Source organism: Dipodomys merriami, unplaced genomic scaffold (assembly GCF_024711535.1).
Source record: "Dipodomys merriami isolate MVZ:Mamm:240054 unplaced genomic scaffold, mDipMer1.0.p SCAF_50, whole genome shotgun sequence".
In the NCBI taxonomy this organism is placed as follows: domain Eukaryota; kingdom Metazoa; phylum Chordata; class Mammalia; order Rodentia; family Heteromyidae; genus Dipodomys; species Dipodomys merriami.
In genome coordinates, this window is record NW_027206069.1 from 9,450,043 (window position 1) to 9,468,705 (window position 18,663).

The 18,663-nt window shown below is 42.5% G+C and overlaps 1 protein-coding gene across 5 annotated transcripts in view; it reads left to right on the plus strand.

The window, feature by feature from the left end:
• The window catches only part of LOC138810504 (thyroid receptor-interacting protein 11-like), an 82,026-nt gene extending 73,474 nt beyond the window's left edge, over nucleotides 1-8,552 (plus strand). Inside the window, exons 20-22 of one of the 5 annotated variants that reach the window (XR_011367145.1) lie at nucleotides 2,809-2,953; nucleotides 4,175-6,498; nucleotides 8,221-8,549. Coding sequence is in view for 3 of the 5 variants with exons in the window: in XM_069997702.1 (XP_069853803.1) it covers nucleotides 2,809-2,953; nucleotides 4,175-4,395 (366 nt within the window). In the remaining 2 variants the exon portion in view is untranslated. Of the gene's footprint in view, nucleotides 1-2,808; nucleotides 2,954-4,174 lie in introns of all 5 variants that reach the window. The other 4 variants (XR_011367146.1, XM_069997702.1, XM_069997703.1 and 1 more) reach the window with 4 other exon arrangements.
• The last annotated feature ends 10,111 nt before the right edge of the window (nucleotides 8,553-18,663 follow it).

Consider the following 18,663-nt stretch of genomic DNA (forward strand, 5'->3'; position numbering starts at 1 on the left):
ATTGTATACCAAATTCAATTGCAAAGTATCAGATTTCTTTTTAGGTTATTTTGTGCCACCCTTTTATTTTGGAGTTATGGCAATAGATCCAGAGAAGCGATCAGCTTAAAGATAACAAGCCAGCTTTAATCATTTTATCTAATTGTGTGTGTGTTTGTGTGTGTGTATGTGTGTGTGTTTGCGCACGTGTGTGCGCACATGAGCACGTGCACAAGCGTGTGTATGTGCATGTGCCCACCAGTCCAGGGGCTTGAATTAGGGGCTGCGCACTATCCCTGAGGTTTTTCCGCTCAAGGCTAGTGCTCTACCACTTGAGTCTCAACTCTATTTCTGGCTTTTTCGTAGTTTATTAGAGGTAAGAATCTTACGGACTTTCCTGTTATGTTTTTTTTGTTTTTTTGTCAGTCATGGGGGCTAAATTCTGGGCCTGAGTGCTGTCCCTCAGCTCTTGAGCTCAAGGCTAGCACCCTATCACCTGAACCACAGCGCCACTTCCAGTTTTTTCCACTTATGTGGTGCTGAGGAATCGAACCCAGGGCCTCATGCATGTGAGGCAAGCACTCTACCACAGAGCCACCTTCCCAGCCCTTTCCTGTTCTGACAGCTTCAAACCATGATTCTCAGATCTTAGCCACCAGAGTAGCTAGAATTACAGGCATGAGCTACTAGTGCCAGCTTATCTATTTGTGTGATAATTATTTTGCATTGTTAATGATGCTGTCCGTGGTGGTGTTAATGATGTTGGCCGTGGTGGTACATACCTGTAATCCCGGCAGGTAGAAGCAGGAAGTAGAAGCAGGCAGATCATGAGTTTAAGGTCACCTGGGCTACATAGTGAGACTCTTAAATAAATGCTGTGTTTAGTAGTAGTATGAAATTATGCCATTCTTGAAAATAGAGCCTTTATCTTATTTACGTATATATGTTTCAATTCATTGGAGCAATAATACTTACCGAGGATCTGCTGTATACCATTGGGAAGACAACAAATAAACATAAACTCACAGTGCCTGATGTATAGGAATTGCATTGGGTAGCACTGTGAGTTGGAATACAGTTTCCTTCTTTCTTTCTTTTCTATTTATTTGTGGTACTGGAGCTTGAACCAAGACCCATTCTTGCTGGGCAGGAACTCCACTACTTGAGCCACACCTTTAGCCCTTTTTGCTGGGATTATTTTTTAGATAGAGTCTTATGTTTTCCCAGACCAACCTGAACTGTCATCCTCCTATTCACACTTTCAGCCATAGCTGGGATGATAGCCATGAACCACCATTCCCAGCTTTTTCTGTTGTGATGACTCTCCTGAACTTTTTGTCTGGGATGGCCTTGAAATGACATCTTCTTAATTTTAGCCTCCCAAGAAAATAGGATTACAGTCCTTAGGCATTTTGCCCGGCTACATCCAGTTATTCATTTATTTATTTTAATAAAGAGGATCCTAAGAATAGGGTAAGATCTTGTTTTTACATGGATGGCAAAAATTTTAATTTAAAGAAATAGTACACACCATGTTATTTTAGTCCATAATATTACTGGTGATCTTTTGTTATATCAATTGATGGGGGTCTTCTTTAGGAAATTATGTTAAGGGCTGGGAAGGTGGCTCAGTGGTAGAGCGCTTGCCTTGCATGCCTGAGGCCCTGGGTTCGATTCCTCAGCACCACATAAGCAAAAAGAAAAAAGCCGGAAGTGGCGCTGTGGCTCAAGTGGTAGAGCGCTAGCCTTGAGCTGAAGAGCTGAGGGATAGCGTCCAGGCCCAGAGGTCAGGCCCCACGAACAGACCCCCCCAAAAAATATGTTAATATTGCTTTTCTTTTATATGGTTTCTTTCTTTTCTTCTTTTTTGTCAGTTGTGGGGCTTGAGCTTAAGGCCTAGGTGCTGTCCTTGAGCTCTTTTGCTCAAGGCTAGTGCTTTACCACTTTGAGCCACAGCACCATTTCCGGTTTTGGAGTGGTTAATTGGAGATAAGACGGAGACTTTTCTGCCTGGGCTGGCTTTGAACTGCCATCCTCAGATCTCAGCCTCCTGAGTAGCTAGGATTCCAGGTGTGAGCCACTGGTGCCCAGCTTTTATATGGTTTCTATACCTGTGTTGTTAAAATATTATGATTTGAACGTGGTGTCTTAAGTGCTACTGACGGCAAGAAACGAATGTTCTTGGGGCTGTAGCTCAGTGGTACAGTGCTTGCGTGGCTTGTGCAAGGCCTTGAGTTCCATATCCAGCACATTACACACTAAGTAAGACAAAACAAAAAGGCTAGAAAACAATGTGTGGTAATGCGTGGCTGTAATCCCAGTACTTGACAGGTGGAAGCAAGAGGATCGTGAGTTCAAGGCCCGCTTGAGCTTCCAGAAGTGAGACTGCCTCAAAAAAAAAAAAAAAAAAAAGAGACATTCTCTTAATTAACTCCATTTAATAAGAACTTGAAATGAGTGTCATCATCAAAGATTATTCATTAAATTGTTAAAGTTCTGTAATGATTACCATATAAGCAAAGTACTACCACTAGCATTTTCAGTTAACCTTGTTTATGTTTTCTTTTTAAATAGTTAATTTGAAAAAAGGGGGGAAAGTTAAATGACATAAGTTTTTAATAGTTAATTAGAACAGCTGTGCACTTTCTTCATGTGGTGAATGTAGTTTTATTTATCTTTTGAGCATGTCTCATTGTGTAGTCCAGGCTGGCCTAGAACTCATCCTCTTACTTCAGCCTCCTGAGTGATGCCGTTACCTATAGGCATGTACCGCCATGCCTGGCATGGATAACATTTTATTATTTAGTCTAATATACCTTTTTTTCTTAGTCTTTTTCAGAACTTTTCGTTAAATTTCTAGAAACAGAGTCTCATCCATCTATCCCACCACCAAAGCTTTCTGTTCATGACATGAAGCCTCTGGATTCTCCAGGAAGGAGGAAACTAGATGCAAATGTACCTCTAAGTTTTAAAGGTAAAACCAGTTTTTTTGTAACATTGAATTTTCGGTGTTTTTGAAACTATGCAATGATGCTTCCAAAATTCCTGTAAGACATCAAATACTGGCTTCCTATCTTGTACCAATTTTTTATTTTATCTGCTTTAATTAAATACTATGAAACATTTTCCCTTTGTATATTGAAATAGTTATCTCTGCATGAGCCACTTTGAATTATTCTTCCTGAAATGGTGGCAGACTAGTTACAGTAGTTACATCTTCTTGTAACATAGTCTTCTCTGTTCTAAGGGTCTTATTTTATTCAGGATGATGATAGATGAACTAAAATTGCTTCTTTATTGGGACACTTCTTTTTCTGAAGTATCTGTATTTTTAATATAGACCAACAATATAAACTAAAGTTAGATGTTATATTCTTTGGATTCTATCATACATCACATAGTTTCATTTAGGTAAAATATATATTTGTTATTTAGACAACTATGTTTGCTTTTCTGAGCTTAGCTAGAAAGATAAAGTAGTAAAACTTACCTGTCATTTAGATAAAAAGTACAGCTACCAAGTCAGTGAAAAATCATAACTTTAAGAGATGCTCTTTATTTCTGTATTTGGATGTGTCAGAGCTTAGTAGCTAATCCTAGAATTCTGCTTTCCTAGTATAGCTAGTTGTCACTCACAGGAAAGGCTAATTTGGGGTCCCAAGGGTGAGGGGTGACAAGTAAGTATAAGGAACTTGACTCTATATTCTCTATCTTAGGAGGCCTTTCCCCGCCCCCCTTTTGTCAGTTGTGGGGCTTGCACTCAGGGCCTGGGTGTTATCGCTGAGCTTTTTTACTCAAGGCTAGCACTCTACTACTTTGAGCCTCGACACCACTTCCAGTTTACTGATTGCTAATTGGAGATAAGAGTCTAACGGACTTTCCTGCCCTGGCTAGGAACCATGACCTTCAGATCTCAGCCTCCTGAGTAGCTAGTGTTATGAGCATGAGCCACTGGTACCTGGTAACAAATTAGTATTCAATGTTTAGTAATTGAGATCTGTTTATGTTTTCTTTTTAAGTAATTGAAGACTAGTCCAAAAAGTATGCCAAATTCCAGCAAAGTGGGATTTGAAAGTTGATAATGGTGATAATGAACCACTGTGTAGAGGCAGGCTTCTTGCCACCATTATTCTCATTCAGAGGCTTCTTTGTGAAGGAGAAAGACAGAATGAATAATCCATGTCTCCTCATTTAGATGGCGCAGCATCCAGGGCTGGAAGAAGAGCAGATGTGAGCCCTTTCCTGGCTCCCCGCTCTGCAGCTGTCCCTCTTATTGACCCCGCCGGGCTTGGACCTGGTGGGCCCGGGCATCCTCTTCTGAAACCCATCTCGGACGTTCTGCCCACCTTTACACCTTTGCCAGTGTCGCCTGACAACAGCGCTGGTGTTGTGCTGAAAGACCTGTTAAAGCAGTAGGTAATTGCCAAGCCCCAGACTACAGAGCACTTTAAGAAAACATGAACACTATGTATATGTATTTTATCACAAAGTGGCCTTTCGGAAGAAGTCATGCATTTGTTTGCAATTGTAATTTCTCTAAATTTAATAAAGATATTCTTAATGCTTTTAGAAATTGCAGATATCAGAGGAGCAAGTGCTTGCTATATGATCTGCTTTTCTTCTTCTCTGATTTGGCCTAATTTAATCTAGAAACCTTTGCATTAAAAAAGTTAATTTACAAAAAAAAAAAAAGAAGACAAAATACTAGTAGCTATCTGTACCAACTTTATTTCCTCATCAGATTCTCAAGCTCTTCTAAAGATCATCAAGGAATTTGCACAAAACCAGAAGCAGTCATGACTTCTCTGCCTAGGGAAGGAACTCTATTGAAGCGTGAATTGATCATCTTCAAAGGACAGAGAAGCCAAGAGCATGGCTGTTCTCATGAGGTCATAGGTGGAATGTGTACTTGGCTCTATGCAATCTTGTGTGTATAGATTCACATGACTTCCACACAGTCAAGATACAATACAGTTCTTCCATCTCTTGAGCTGCCTCCTTCTGTCTAGAAACATGCCTCGCTGCCTCCTGCCCTCATTCCCGACATCCCCCTCCCCTTAGCAGCTCTGTAACTTCTTGATATCAAGAACACTGTATAAGTGGAATCATACATTATGTTCCCTCTTGAGGTAGATGTGTTTTATGCAGCACAATTCCTTTGACATCCATCTTAAGTTACCACGTGGATCAGAAGTTTATTCCTTTTTTATTTTGCTCTATTCTGGGGCTTGAACATGGGGCTTCACACCTGCAAGACAGGCACTCTACCACTGAGCCACACCCCAGTCCAAGTTCTTTTCCATTGTCAAGTACATGGTGTAAGTATACTATTACCTTAGAAGAGCTGACGGCTCGCTCTTCTTCAAGGTGTCATGTGGACATTGTCTCCCACGTGTCACCCTGTGCTGCTGCCTCCACATGCAATGAGCAATAGCACTTAGTCTACACATCCAGGTGCAGAGATCCGAGCTATGGGTCCATCACCATGTCACCGTGGTCGGGGGAGGGTGGGAAATCCCCGCTAAGCACCAGCACCAGCTGTTGGAACTTAAGAATAACAGGAGTTTTTGTTTAATTTTTTTATAAGCCCATCATAAAAAAATTGTGACTTGAAGCTTAGTTTTATCAGGATGTCCATTTTCTATCAGTTGTTGAAGTTGTACATTTAAAAGACATTTCTTGCAGATTTTATAAATTTAGATATACCTTTATGATAGAAACATTTTATAGCAAGGAAAGGTGAAAATGAGGAAAGTGTAAATAGGGCTGAATCTAGCCAAGCTAAATCTGGTTGTAAATTTTGCTATGATGGATTGTATATTTCTAATATATTTAGAAGCTTGAAAGTTTTGATTCTCAGTTGATGGTTAAAACTTTTTTTTCTGGAAAATTAAGTAACAGAAAATGCTGCTCCACCATGTCACTGTCTCTTTTGGCTAACTTGTTTACATTGCCATTCTCTAGTACAAAGAAATTCCTATTGTCAGAGAAATTCCTATGGCAGTACATATGCGCCTTAACTTCCTGTACAGGGTTGCATCCTAGTGACCCACTGTGAACCGAGAACATCTACAGCTGAAGTGCATTCACTCCGTGCATTCACCCTGTTGAGCACCCTGGCCTAGCACACTGCTTGCCCTTTGCCCTCCACCACATGGCTGCCTGCAGGCCAAGTCCACTGAGCTGCCCAGCCTCAAGAGGAGACGAACATTCCAAAGCTTGAATCCCACCTCTAATGAATGGCCATCAGTTTTGCACCATGAATAAACTGCAAAATCATAAGTCAGCTTACCATTGTAAGTTGAGGGAAATCTGTATTAACATAGATTTGTTAACATGTTTCTAAACAAAGATATTTTCATTGATTATCCTGAATTATGTGTTGCTTGCTATTGAAGCTTCCTTTCATGGTGGAGCAACTGCAGTGCTAGCTTCTAAGCTAAACAAAAGATGTGTGGTCCTTCATTTTGAAAAAATGGAACATGTAACAAGTATTTTATTTTGAAGACGAGATGCATGGTGGGTATTTAAGTAGTGTGTTATCATATTTGAAATGCCTTGTTGACATTTTAAGTATCTACTTCCCTGACCAAAACAACCTGTCGCTCCCTCCTGTAGCTTACCTGAGTGTGGAAGCTGCGCAGGACAGATTGTACCTCCAGGCTCCACAGAGCATCTTACTGCTATCCAGTGTGTGTCCAGGCCTGAACCTGTAGCACCTAATGTTTCGTTGTACTACTGAAACTATAGCTCACTGCTATGCAGACTTAAGTGTTTGTTGATCTAAACCATGCATAACTCATTGACTTTTCTGAGACTTAAGTTGTGTCATAGATGAACCATCTGCTCAGGGAGGCTTCTCAGAAACCAGACAGGGAGGAGGTGCATGCTTTGAATGTTAGCAATAGGACACTGCTAACAGCACCTTACTGCAGTATTTTAATGACAATAATTCTGTGTGTGGTTGAACTTTCCACAACATTTCTAGTGGTTTTTCCAGTGTACTTAAATATACTACAGAAGAAAATGTCACTCAGCCATTTACATTGACTTTAATGGAGTACAGTATCATATGGTTTGATGAGTTTTCGTTGTTCAGCATTCTTTTTTGGAGGAGAGCAGTCCTAGGGAATGAATTCAGCCTCATGTTTGCCTGGCAAGCACTTTGCCTCCTGAACCACACCTCTAGACCTTTTGCTTTTACTTATTTTTCAGAGCCTCCTGTCTGTCTAAGACTCCTCCTAAGTTTACAGGTGTTACCGACATGAAGGGCTTGTTCTTTTGAGATAGGGTCTGTGAGATAACTTTTTTTTCCCCTAACAGTTTGAATCATGATTGTCTTAGCTCTACTTCTCATGTAGCTGGGATTAAAGGTGTGAACCACCCCCCCCCCCCCCCCCCCCCGCAACCTCCTAAACCTTTCTTTTCTTTTTTTAGGAGTTTGGGGTACCAAGATTAAGCAACAAGTCCATAAGGAGAAAGGGCCTTCTTAAAACTAGTTCAAGTATTAAACCCCATATAAAGTTCTTCTTTTCTTTTTTTTTTTTTTTGGGTCCGGTCATGGGGCCTGAACTCTGGGCTTGGGCACTGTCCCTCAGCTCTTCAGCTCAAAGCTAGTGCTCTACCACTTGAGCCACAGCGCCACTTCCGGCTTTTTTCTTTTTGCTTATGTGGTGCTGAGGAATCGAACCCAGGGCCTCAGGCATGCAAGGCAAGCGCTTTAACCACTGAGCCACCTTCCCAGCCCAAGTTCTTATTTTCTTTTACCCTTTCAATGGTTAGTTTTGAGGGACAGAAAGAGCTGAAAATCCTTATGCAATCAGCAAGTCGGGGCAGAGCAAGCCAGGCCACCTGTTCAGGGACAGGCTGCTGTGATGACAATTTAGAATGTTACCAAGCTTCAAGGGGTTTGGATTTGGTTTTTAAACCAATGGTGTTTTTCATGCATCAAAATATTTAAGACATCTTCCCTCGACAAAAATTTATCTTTTAATTTTTGTAAATATCAAATAAGCTGGGTGATATTTATTTTACATGTTCCTCTGGGGAGAAAATAATTTTAATGTTCTGACATTTGTGATTATTTGTCGGTCTTTATTTGTTAACTTATTAAGGTTTTGCTATTTAAAACTGATAAATTGTCTTTTGATTTATATAGGAAAATAACAAATTTTCAACCCAACCTTATGATTAGGTTGTTTTATAGAGAACTAAAGTCAATGCATTTTTTTAATTTCTCAGGAGCACTGCAAGGAGGAAAAAAAAAACCCAATACTCCAAATAAAAATGATATATGTAAGCTGGCAATGTCTTTATCCACAATAAAAAAAAAAAAAAACTTTAGCAAACAGCTGTTGCCTTTTTCTTGAGGAGGGAGAAATGGCTTGCACATGTTGTTTATGGCCGAGCCGCTGCACTACGGAAGCCGAGGGCCTCCGAGCTCGCCGGATGTGTGCTGTGAGGATTCTCTTGGCGCCTTGGGAACTTTAAGTATGGACAACTTGTAAGTCTCAAGATTACGCATGAAAAGTGGCCCTGAAAGGTTTTGGTTGGCCTTTTCTCCTTTCTTCTCCATAGGCATTGCATGTGTGGCTGTCCTCCTGGTCTTCCCCCACGATACTCAGGAGACCTTCATTCTTTACCCAGATGTGCGGCTTGGACACTTAAACACTGGGTGCTGGCAGGACTGGAAGGTGGTTTTAAAGTTGACAGCCAGTTTGAGGTCATGATTTTGACCCTGTACAGGGAACCTTTCACAATATTTATCTCTGAATGGAGGAGAAGTGAGCATTACTACCCAGAAGTGGAGGAGAATGTCAAGTAGGGGTGCTCCTGAAGTTCGGGGACATTTCCAAAAGGTGAGAGGTCGGTATGAAGAAGACTGGTCTGGTCTCTGGTTTAGGCTAGAGTAGTGTGGGTGGAGTGGTGGGAGCAAAGCCAGTCGTTGGTGGGTGAGGCAAGTGTGCTCAGGGTTTGCAGACATCTGCTGAAAAGGCAGATCACAGGACGGAAAGGACATTAGGAGAGCCCCGGAGGAGGGAGAGTGTTTCTGATGAGACAAGGAGTGTGTGTAATATTTATAAGACAGGCAGCTGGGGAGAGGCTGGTGGGAGGTAGGAGGAACTCCAGTGGGGCAGGAGCCGTGGAAGGGGCAGCATATGCAAGTGGCAGATGGATTTGGCCACAGGGCCATTGAGGGAGCTTTCCTCTGACACTGGAGGAAAAGGAGAGAGTAGGCTTGAGGTGAGAGGAATCCAGTCAAGGAGACAGACACGGCCAGATTACTGAAGACATGAGAAGTACTCTTTGAGGTCTATACAAAGAACTGGGGAGCCTAGCTAGAACTAGTGGGCCTAGCAGGCAGATGGGAAGAACACATCTTGAAGGAGCAAGCTGGCAAATTAAATGTCAGATAAAAGCCAAATGGCTCTGGCCTCAACCAATTTTAGTGGGATACAACATGTTATTAACTTGAACCTTGTTCTCCTATTCTGGGGACTTAGGTCAAGTGGACAGTGATGTAGCTGAGGATTTTATAGCATTTACTGTCAACATTTTAGTATATCCTGTAAATTAATAAACCATTATAACTGCAACAATATTTGTCTTGGAGATAAAGAAAAATTTAAAAATGTGAAGGCAAACATTTGAACCATTAGTTGGTTTTCTGCCTTCATTCCTAAAATGGAATCTTCCTTAGAGCTGTTGTGGAATAAAGATATTAATACTTTGCACAGTCATGATGTTTTAACTGTGACAATATTCAGCTGTGACTCTTATATAAGTGCTCTTTAGCTCCAGTATTCTTTGACTTTGGTGAATAATTTTTGTTCACCAGTAACTAAATCTTAGTGCTTTGAAAGTATTTGTGAGCTATATATTTTGTTAAAAGTTGTTTCCTACACATGTCAATACACTCTTTAAAAAATCAAAGACACAAGCTAGGTACTTGTACAGGCTCGCACTTGTAATCCTGGTTACTCAGGAGGCTGAGATTTGAAGAATTCTAGTTTGAGGCCAGCCCAGGGAGAAAAGTGCTAGACTGATTCTCCAGTAAACAGGCTGGAGATGTGGTTTGAGTGGAAGAGAGTTAGTGTTATCCTAGCAAGCAAGCCAGGCAAGTGGGAGGCCCTGAGTTCAAACCCCAGTATCACCGAGTGAGAGTAAGAGAGAGAGAGAGAGGGAGAGATTTAAAAATCTAAGACACATTATTCTTTGCATATGAGGCTTATGGACATGGAAGGTGTTTTAATGTGTTTTCCTCTCACAAAACTGAGCCCGGATGCCCATGGGTCCTGAGGTGCCTGCACTTACCAAGGATCCTCCCAGATGCCGAAAGAAGACACAGAAAGGCTTCGAGACAAAGCGGTATGCTTGCTTTGAGGGTCCTCTACAGAACCCCCACGGTTGTGAATTAGCACCTTAATCTCTTTGTCCAAAGGACTTCCAGACTCTTGAATAAAAGGATGGTGGTGATAAAGTTGCAAATTCTAGATTCATGAGGTCATTCTGTTTTTGTTTTTAAAAGCATAATGGGATATTTAGTCTGAAAGTTTTAAAACTCATTTTAGAGTTTTCTCCTTGAAGTATTTTCATGCCACTTGCAAACTTATTACTGGCAGAGCCTTAAATACATGCCATCAACGTCTGCTGTTCTCTGTGGAATTGTCTTGGCAGCTGGAAGCTCCTATGTTCAAAATACTGATAATGTTGAAAAAAAGTTCTTAGAATTGCTACTTGAAGAATTGACTTTATGTTTCCTATATAGTGTGTGTGTGTAAAATGTGAATTACTGGAAATATTTAAGAGTAGATAGATATCAGGAAGGAATATGGTTGTGGCAGAATGAAGAGGTCAATCATTGTAAAAAGTAAATACAAAGCTAAAATGGTTACACACACACACACACACACACACACACACACACAAAACAACCATTTAGAGGGCTCTGGAAGTTGACACAAAATTGAACATTATTTTTGGAAAGCCTTGAGCTTCAGGTAAGACTTGTGGAGCTCATGGCTTTCTTCCCAGGACTGCCCTGGGAAGCTAGACTACACATTAGGAACAAGATTATAAAACTTATGTAGAAACAGCAGCAGCTACAGTCTTCTAGGGGGAGATAAATTTCACAGTTTAAGTTAATTTAATCAAGTGAAAAGAAAATGGCATCAAAATCCATAAATGCTACAAAGTAACCTAGAATTTTCAGTTTTCAAACAAATGACAAAGAAAGGAGGAAAGTATGGCATACTCAACACAGCAGAAACTGGGTCTAGATGTTGGCTTTGGCTCGCGAACAAAGTGTGATTGAAAATACAAATCAAACATGGTTTTTGTGTTTTGTGTTGGTTTTCTTTTTTGTCAGTCGTGGGGCTTGAACTCAACCTGAGCACTGTCCCTCAGCTCTTCAGCTCAAGGCGAGCTCTCTACCATCTGGTTTTCTAGTAGTTTATTGGAGATAAGAGTTTCACAGACTTTCCTGCCCAGGCTGGCTTTGAACTGTGATCCTCAGATCTGAGCCTCCTGAGTAGCTAGGATTATAGGCATGAGCCACCGGCACTCGACTCAAATAAAACATGTTTTTAAAAATATTGTTGTTTTAGAGGTGATGTACAGTGGGGTTACCTTTCCATGTATCAGGTAAGAAGTCCATTTCCTTCCTTTTACATAGTATCATCTGTATCATCCCTTATTCTCCTTGTTCCCTCTCTTCCATCTCCACCCAGGAGTCGTCCAGTGCAGCCAGTGCTCCGCTGCTGCACATTTCACATTTTCCACTGATTCTGTGCCCTCCCCCACCTTTACTCGAGGTGAATGTGTATATGAGATATTCACGACAGAGAGGGCTGGGAAGGTGGCTCAGTGGTAGAGTGCTTGCCTTGCATGCATGAGGCCCTGGGTTCAATTCCTCAGCACCACATAAGCATAGAGATATTCACACCGAATATGAGGTGAAGAACAGAGTGATCAGGAAACAAAAAGACATTAAGAAAAGGTCCTTTGTTTCCTTATCTTGGAGTTCATTTCAGTATGTATATTATTTTATATACATATGAAGAGGCTATAGGCATTACAACTTGGTGATTTTCTCCTAAGACTAACCTCTTGGTCTGACTGTATGTGAAGGTATTTTGTATAATGTGTCCTATCCTGTGTGCAAGAAAATGGTTTTTGTTTTTTTTTTTTTTGGGGGGGGTCCGGTTGTGGGGCTGAACTCGGCCTGGGCGCTGTCCCTCAGCTCTTCAGCTCAAGGCTAGCGCTCTACCACTTGAGCCACAGCGCCACTTCCGGCTTTTTTCTTTTTGCTTATGTGGTGCTGAGGAATCGAACCCAGGGCCTCAGGCATGCAAGGCAAGCGCTCTACCACTGAGCCACCTTCCCAGCCCCAACATGTTTGTTTTTTAAAGAATACAGAATAAGATTGTAAACATACTCATTCGGCATTACATTGCATGCTCATTCAGCTTTATGAACTCTTAACCTGATATCACATTTTCTAAAGAATTAGAAATATTTTATTAAAATAGTTATGCATGCTGTGACTGCTCACCAACTGCACTTCCCAGCCTCCCTTGGTGCTGGGTTGTGGCGCTCAGACCCCTCCACCCTAAGTGTGGCAGTGGGTGAACCATTTCGGACCATGTAAAGAAGGTCAACTCCATGAAGACCACCGAAAGACAGAAACACCACTACAACCCCCGGACCAAAAAAATGCAAGCTGCACTGTGAGACACTATCATTTTATCATCAGACACAACATGGACTATTTTTATTTCTAAAAAACAAAAACACCCAAGCCATTGCTACTAAAAACTTCAAACAAAAACTACCATGGAGGAGTTGGGGATCTGCTCAGTAGAAGAGGCTGAGTTTAGTCTTCAGAACAGAAAAATACTTTTTTAAGGTGGAATTATTTTGACTTTTGGGGGGTGGGGTGGGGAGTGTTTAACTCTGGACTTCAAACTTGCTAGGCAGGTGCTTTTCCATGGCAGCTGCATCCCCAACCCTTTTTTGGTTTTGTTGTTTTTGAAATTGGTTCTCTCATTTGTGCTTGAGCCAGCCCAGACCATCATCCTATTGATACTTTCCTTATGACTAGAATGACAGATGTATGCCGTTGCACCTCGCTCTTTAATTGGTTGAGATGGGTTTTATGAGCAGATTGCCCCAGTTGGCCTCAAATCACAGTCCTCCCATTCTCAGCATCCCAGATAGCTAGGATTACAGGCAAGAGCCACGTGCTTGGCTTCGTTTTGATATTTGTATTAAGTCACAAGAAGAGAACTAATTACCTTCCATTGGTGTCTAAATAAGGAGAAGAAACAAGCTTGGGCTCATTTTTCATAGGGAGTTGGAACATCTGGATGTACAGGGCTAGAGAGAAGTTGGGGATGGTGTGCTGGACTTATTATAATAAGTCATCTTGATCGTCATGATTGGCAGAGCAATGGGCCCAGTGGAGTGGGGGGTGGGGCGGGCTGGATGGAACATGAGGGGTTAGGGAGAAAGAGAAAGAAGAGAGGCTGGGGAAAATACAGAGAATTAGGAAGAGAAGGCAAGGTGAAGTCACAGAAGATCCAGTACTCGAAGACGCTGGATGAACAGGCACAGGGAGGAAGCTGCTCTCCTCGGTCATGCAATCATTCAGCCTTAGGGAACACCACCATGTTGGGTGGCTATGAGGATTCTAGTAGATTGTGGAGGTCACTGAGGCTGGAACTCATTGAGACAGAAGGAGAGAGAAAGCTTCTTGAGCAGCAGACAATGGAACACCCCCTCCCCGTCCCCCACCCTAGGAGGAGAATGCGCAGTGGAGCCATTGCCTACCCCTGAATTCAGGTATTGGCTGTCATTTTATTTTCCTGATGTTTTGGACCAAACTGGATAATACAATAATTGAAAGAATGTAAGAAAGTAGGAGGGAGGGGGGGGCGGGTAAAAGATGGAAGGGTCCAAGAAGTTCTGGAGTGTTCCTGGGGGGAAGCTAAGACTAAGGGAGAAAAACAACCATGTAACAGTAAGTCAGAGAAAATGCTTGGTAAACTAGAAAGATTGAGGGGTCCAAAATAAATAGGCCTGCTGGGCTGGAGTTTGCACTGTTTATTTATCATCTGTGTAGCTCTAGTCTCCAGGGGACCTTTTATCTCCTCTCTTCTTCCTTTCTCTTTCCTTCTATTTTTTCCATTTCTCTTCCTCCCTCCCTCCCTCCTTTTCTTCCTTCCTTCCTTCCTTCCTTCCTTCCTTTTTTCTTCCTTCCTTCCTTCTGCCTTCCTTCCTTCCTTCCCTCCCTCCCTTGTCTTGAGGATAAAATCCAGGATCTTTCCCAGGCTAAGAAAATACTATACCACCAAACTACACCCCAGCCCTAAGACCTATTGCTTTGTCTGCCAAAAGTTTTTCCTTCACAGCTTTGTATGTAGGTCAAAGAAGAAGGTGTGCAGTCTAGAGCCATGGTAGATATCCGTGACAGACATCCTATTCCCTGACTTGCATTTACTCCTCTAATGCTTGTGATGTAATTCTTCTAAGGCAATGAAAAATATTCATGATTTAGTATTAACAGTCAAAACATATCAATATCAATGTGCAATTTTGTGAGTTTCTCCTCAATGTATCATGTCACCTTTTGGGGGGGGGACACTTTTGTCTAGTAGCCATGGCAGTGAAGAAGTTGGCCTTCCGTTAAACCAGCAAGGACCCTGCCACAGATGAGGAGCCCTCACATCTGGGCCACAGTTTTGTATTCTATTTGTGATTGTGTCTGCCAGATGGTGGGTGGTGAGGCAGATGTTGGATCTCAATTTTGCAACTGGAAAAGCAAAACACCTAAAGAAGAGGTAATGATCTGTGGAAATGAAGAGACTCTATTCTTGTGAAAACCAGACTTGCTAGACCAGGAGCTACCGGAGGCAACATGAGTTGACTGATGAGAATGTTTTTTTCCTTCAAATTTTATTTTAATTAATTATGTCAGTACTGCCTTAACTTGTTCTTCTCAAGGCTAGCATTCTACCACTTGAGGCACAGCTCCACTTCTCTTTTATTTTTTGTTTTTTGTTTTTGTTTTGTTTTTGGTGTTTAAAGAGTCTTACAAACTGGAGGCTGGAGGCTCATGCCTGTAATCCTAGCTACTCAGCAAGCTGAGATCTGAAGATCATGGTTCAAGCACCCAGACCCCAAGTTCAAGCACTATGACTGATAAGAAAAACAAATAAACAAGTCTTACAGACTTTCTTGCCCAGTCTAACTTCAAACCGCAGTCCTCCCATCTCCGTCTCCTGAGTCGCTAGGCTTACAGGCACGAGCCATGAGTGCCAATCAATGGTCAGAATGTTTGACACAGTCTCAAACGTCCTGGTGGACCAGGGGAAGGGTTTTCAGGAGCTGGAAACTTTGTAGGTAGAGGAGGAGAAGAATGGCCTTTGGGAGGTTGTCGCATGTAGAAAAGCCGATTTGGATTCTGCTCATGATGGCACTTGTTAACACGGTGCAGGGAGACAGACTATCTTGTGAGAGGATTGGTGGCATCTGAAGTTAGACTGTCAGCAGGGCCCCAAGCTGTGAGAGCGGTGACCACCGCAGTGCCCTCCTGGCACCACTCCACACCTGTGTCAGTCATTTTGATGGATAAATCTGATGATGTCAAAGAAGCCATGTTTTGCAGATCTGTATATTCAACACTGAGTGACATTTTATACTGTAGATAACAGAATCTGTGATGAAAAAAAGAGCTTGAACAACAGATAAACATTTTTTTTTTGGTCATTTACAGGGCTTGAACTCAATGCCGGGGAGTTGTCCCTGAGCTTTTCTGCTCAAGGCTAGCACTCGATCACTTTGAGCCATAGCTGCACTTCTAGTTTTCTGGTGATTAATTGGAGATCATGGGGACTTTCCTGCTTAGGCTGGCTTTGAACTGTGCAGCCTCCTGAGTAGCTAGGGTTATAGACATGTGCCACCAGGGCTGGGTGCAAGCACAACAGATAACCATATAATAAGGACACATGTAAAACACTGCTCTTGGTTAAAAGGAATGAGCAATCCAAGAAGAGGATGGAGGAGGGCGTGTGAGGCAGCTTGGGTAACCCAGATGGTTTTCATCGCGAGTTCAGTAGGAGCTGTGAGGCTCCTGCGGCTGCTGGAGATGCACAAGGCTGCCTTGAGTCATGAGATACTTGAGCACCCATTGGAAGAACTGGGTTGTTTGCAGATGCCATTAGCTCATACCTGTAATCCTAACTACTCAGGAGACTGAGATCTGAGTAGCACAGTTTGAAGCCAGCCTGGGCAGGAAAATCTGTGAGACTCTTATCTCTAGCCAACAAAAATCCAGAAGTGGAGGAGCTGTGGCTCAACTGGGAGAGTGCCAGCCTTGGATTAAACAACCACCACCACCACCAAAAAACCCCACAGGGACAGCACCGAGGTCCTGAGTTTAAGCCCCAGTTCTAGCGCAAAACAACAACTGGGCTGTTCATCCTAGAGAAGGGAAGAAAGTAGTCGTTGCTTATCCATGTGGAATATGTGCCAAACCTCCGTGCTTGCCTAAAGCCATGGGCAGAACCGTATGGTTTTTCTTCCCCATCTGTACCCAGGATGAAACAAAAAATTATAAATTAATCACACAGTAAGAGATGAACTAGAAATATCATAACAATATACTATAATAAAATTGCCCCAGCTACACTATTCTTGCCTGCTAGGGCCATCATGAACTAAAACAAGGGTTACTTTGTAATGAACAAAGTGCTACTGTGACAAGTGTTAGTATTATCCCCACCTTTGGTCCTCAGCTCCACCCAGATCTGAGCTCCTCCCTGCCCTGGAGTTCCCACCCTATAGCTGGCCACTCCCCATCTCCGATCTAAGTTGAAACCAATGGAAGGGCTAGAGGGGCTAGTAGGGCCTATGGCACGGACTTGCTGGACAAAGGGAAGGTTCACCCCCTGTGTGGGACGAAGCCTAGCACAGTGAAATTTCATCACAGGATTCAGAATGCCATGCATTTAAAACTTAGAAATTGTCTGTTTCTGGAATTTTCCTCTTAATGTTTTTGAACCAGAGGTGGACAGCTAAGGATGGAAACTGAGGATGAGTAAGAGAGTTCCTGTCATCAGGTGAACTGTTTGCATGAGAAGGACGCATGGTAGGCGGGGAGGTAGGGGGGGAGGCTGCAGAGGGGAGAATGAGGATGGCAGAAGCTGTTACACACAGGAAAAGCAGAACTGAGTTCCCCTGGTGACAGCACTTGGTGACAGTGAGACTGTTTGGTGAGGTTGTGCTTTTGTCTGTGTACGTGGGCGATTTACTACCTCGTAAAAATGATGTGGAGGGGATGATGGAAGAAATGGGAATTGGAATATTGTGACGTCATGAAGATAGCTAGCTAACTGTGGGATTTTTTGGTTCATCATCATCATCATCATCATCATTATTTACAGGAAATGGGGCTTGTTCTCTGGGCCTCAGCTCTTACTTGGCTTTTTCTCTTGGGGATGGGTTGCTACCACTTGAGCCACACCTCCATTTCCAGCTTCCTTCTGCCTACACTAACTTTGAACCTGGATCCTCAGATCTCAGCCTAATGATAGGGATGAGCCACTGACACCCAGTGTGGGATAGCTAATTTTTATTTCATTCCCATTAGCCACCCTAAGAGCTACCTGTTATTCTCATTTTGCCTATGAGAAATTTTGAGGTTAAGTTCTTTCTCCTATTCACTCAACTGCCAAGTGGCAAAAGTAAGACTCCAAATCTTTTATTGAAACCTTCATTTTCTCCCTTTATTACAGGTGTTTGTTTTTGTTTTTGTGTCAGTCCCGGGGCTTGAACTCAAAGCCTAGGCTCTGTCCCTAAGCTTTATTTGCTCAAGGCTTGCTCTCTACACTCGAGCCACAAACTCCACTTCCAGCTTTTTTTTTTTTTTTTTTTTTTTTTTTTTTTCTTTTTTTGGTCCAGTCGTGGGGCCTGAACTCTGGGCCTGGGCGCTGTCCCTCAGCTCTTCAGCTCAAGGCTAGCGCTCTACCACATGAGCCACAGCACCACTTCTGGCTTTTTTCTTTTTGCTTATGTGGTGCTGAGGAATCGAACCCAGGGCCTCAGGCATGCAAGGCAAGCACTCTACCACTGAGCCACCTTCCCAGCCCCCACTTCCAGCTTTTTGAAAAGAAGTGTCTCACAGACTTTCCTGACTGGGCTGGCTTTGAACTGCAGTTCTCAGATCTCAGCCTCCTGAGTAGCTAGAGGTGAGTCACCAGCGCCCATCTCTCCTTTACTACAGTTTGAAAATGGAAACAATCTTTCTGGTCCAGGGTGGGCCCCTGTATATGTTTCATTTCAAGGTCTTCAGTTAGCTCTTGTAGAGAGCGGCATGTTGGTTTCTCCCTATGAGGCAAATGAATGAAGTGATTTAAAGTGTCCCCACCCCAACAGATAGCGTTATATAAACATATTTGTAAATTAAATTAATTGATATGTTGAATGGACATTGAATGTTACAAAATTCTACAAAAAAAAAAAAAAACAAACAGCAAAGAGCAAATGCTCCTCCCATATCTGGTCCCCAACTCTTTTTTTTTTTTTTTTTTTTTTTGTCGGTCATGGGCCTTGAACTCTGGGCCTGGGCGATGTCCCTCAGCTCTTCAGCTCAAGACTAGCACTCTACCACTTGAGCCATAGCAC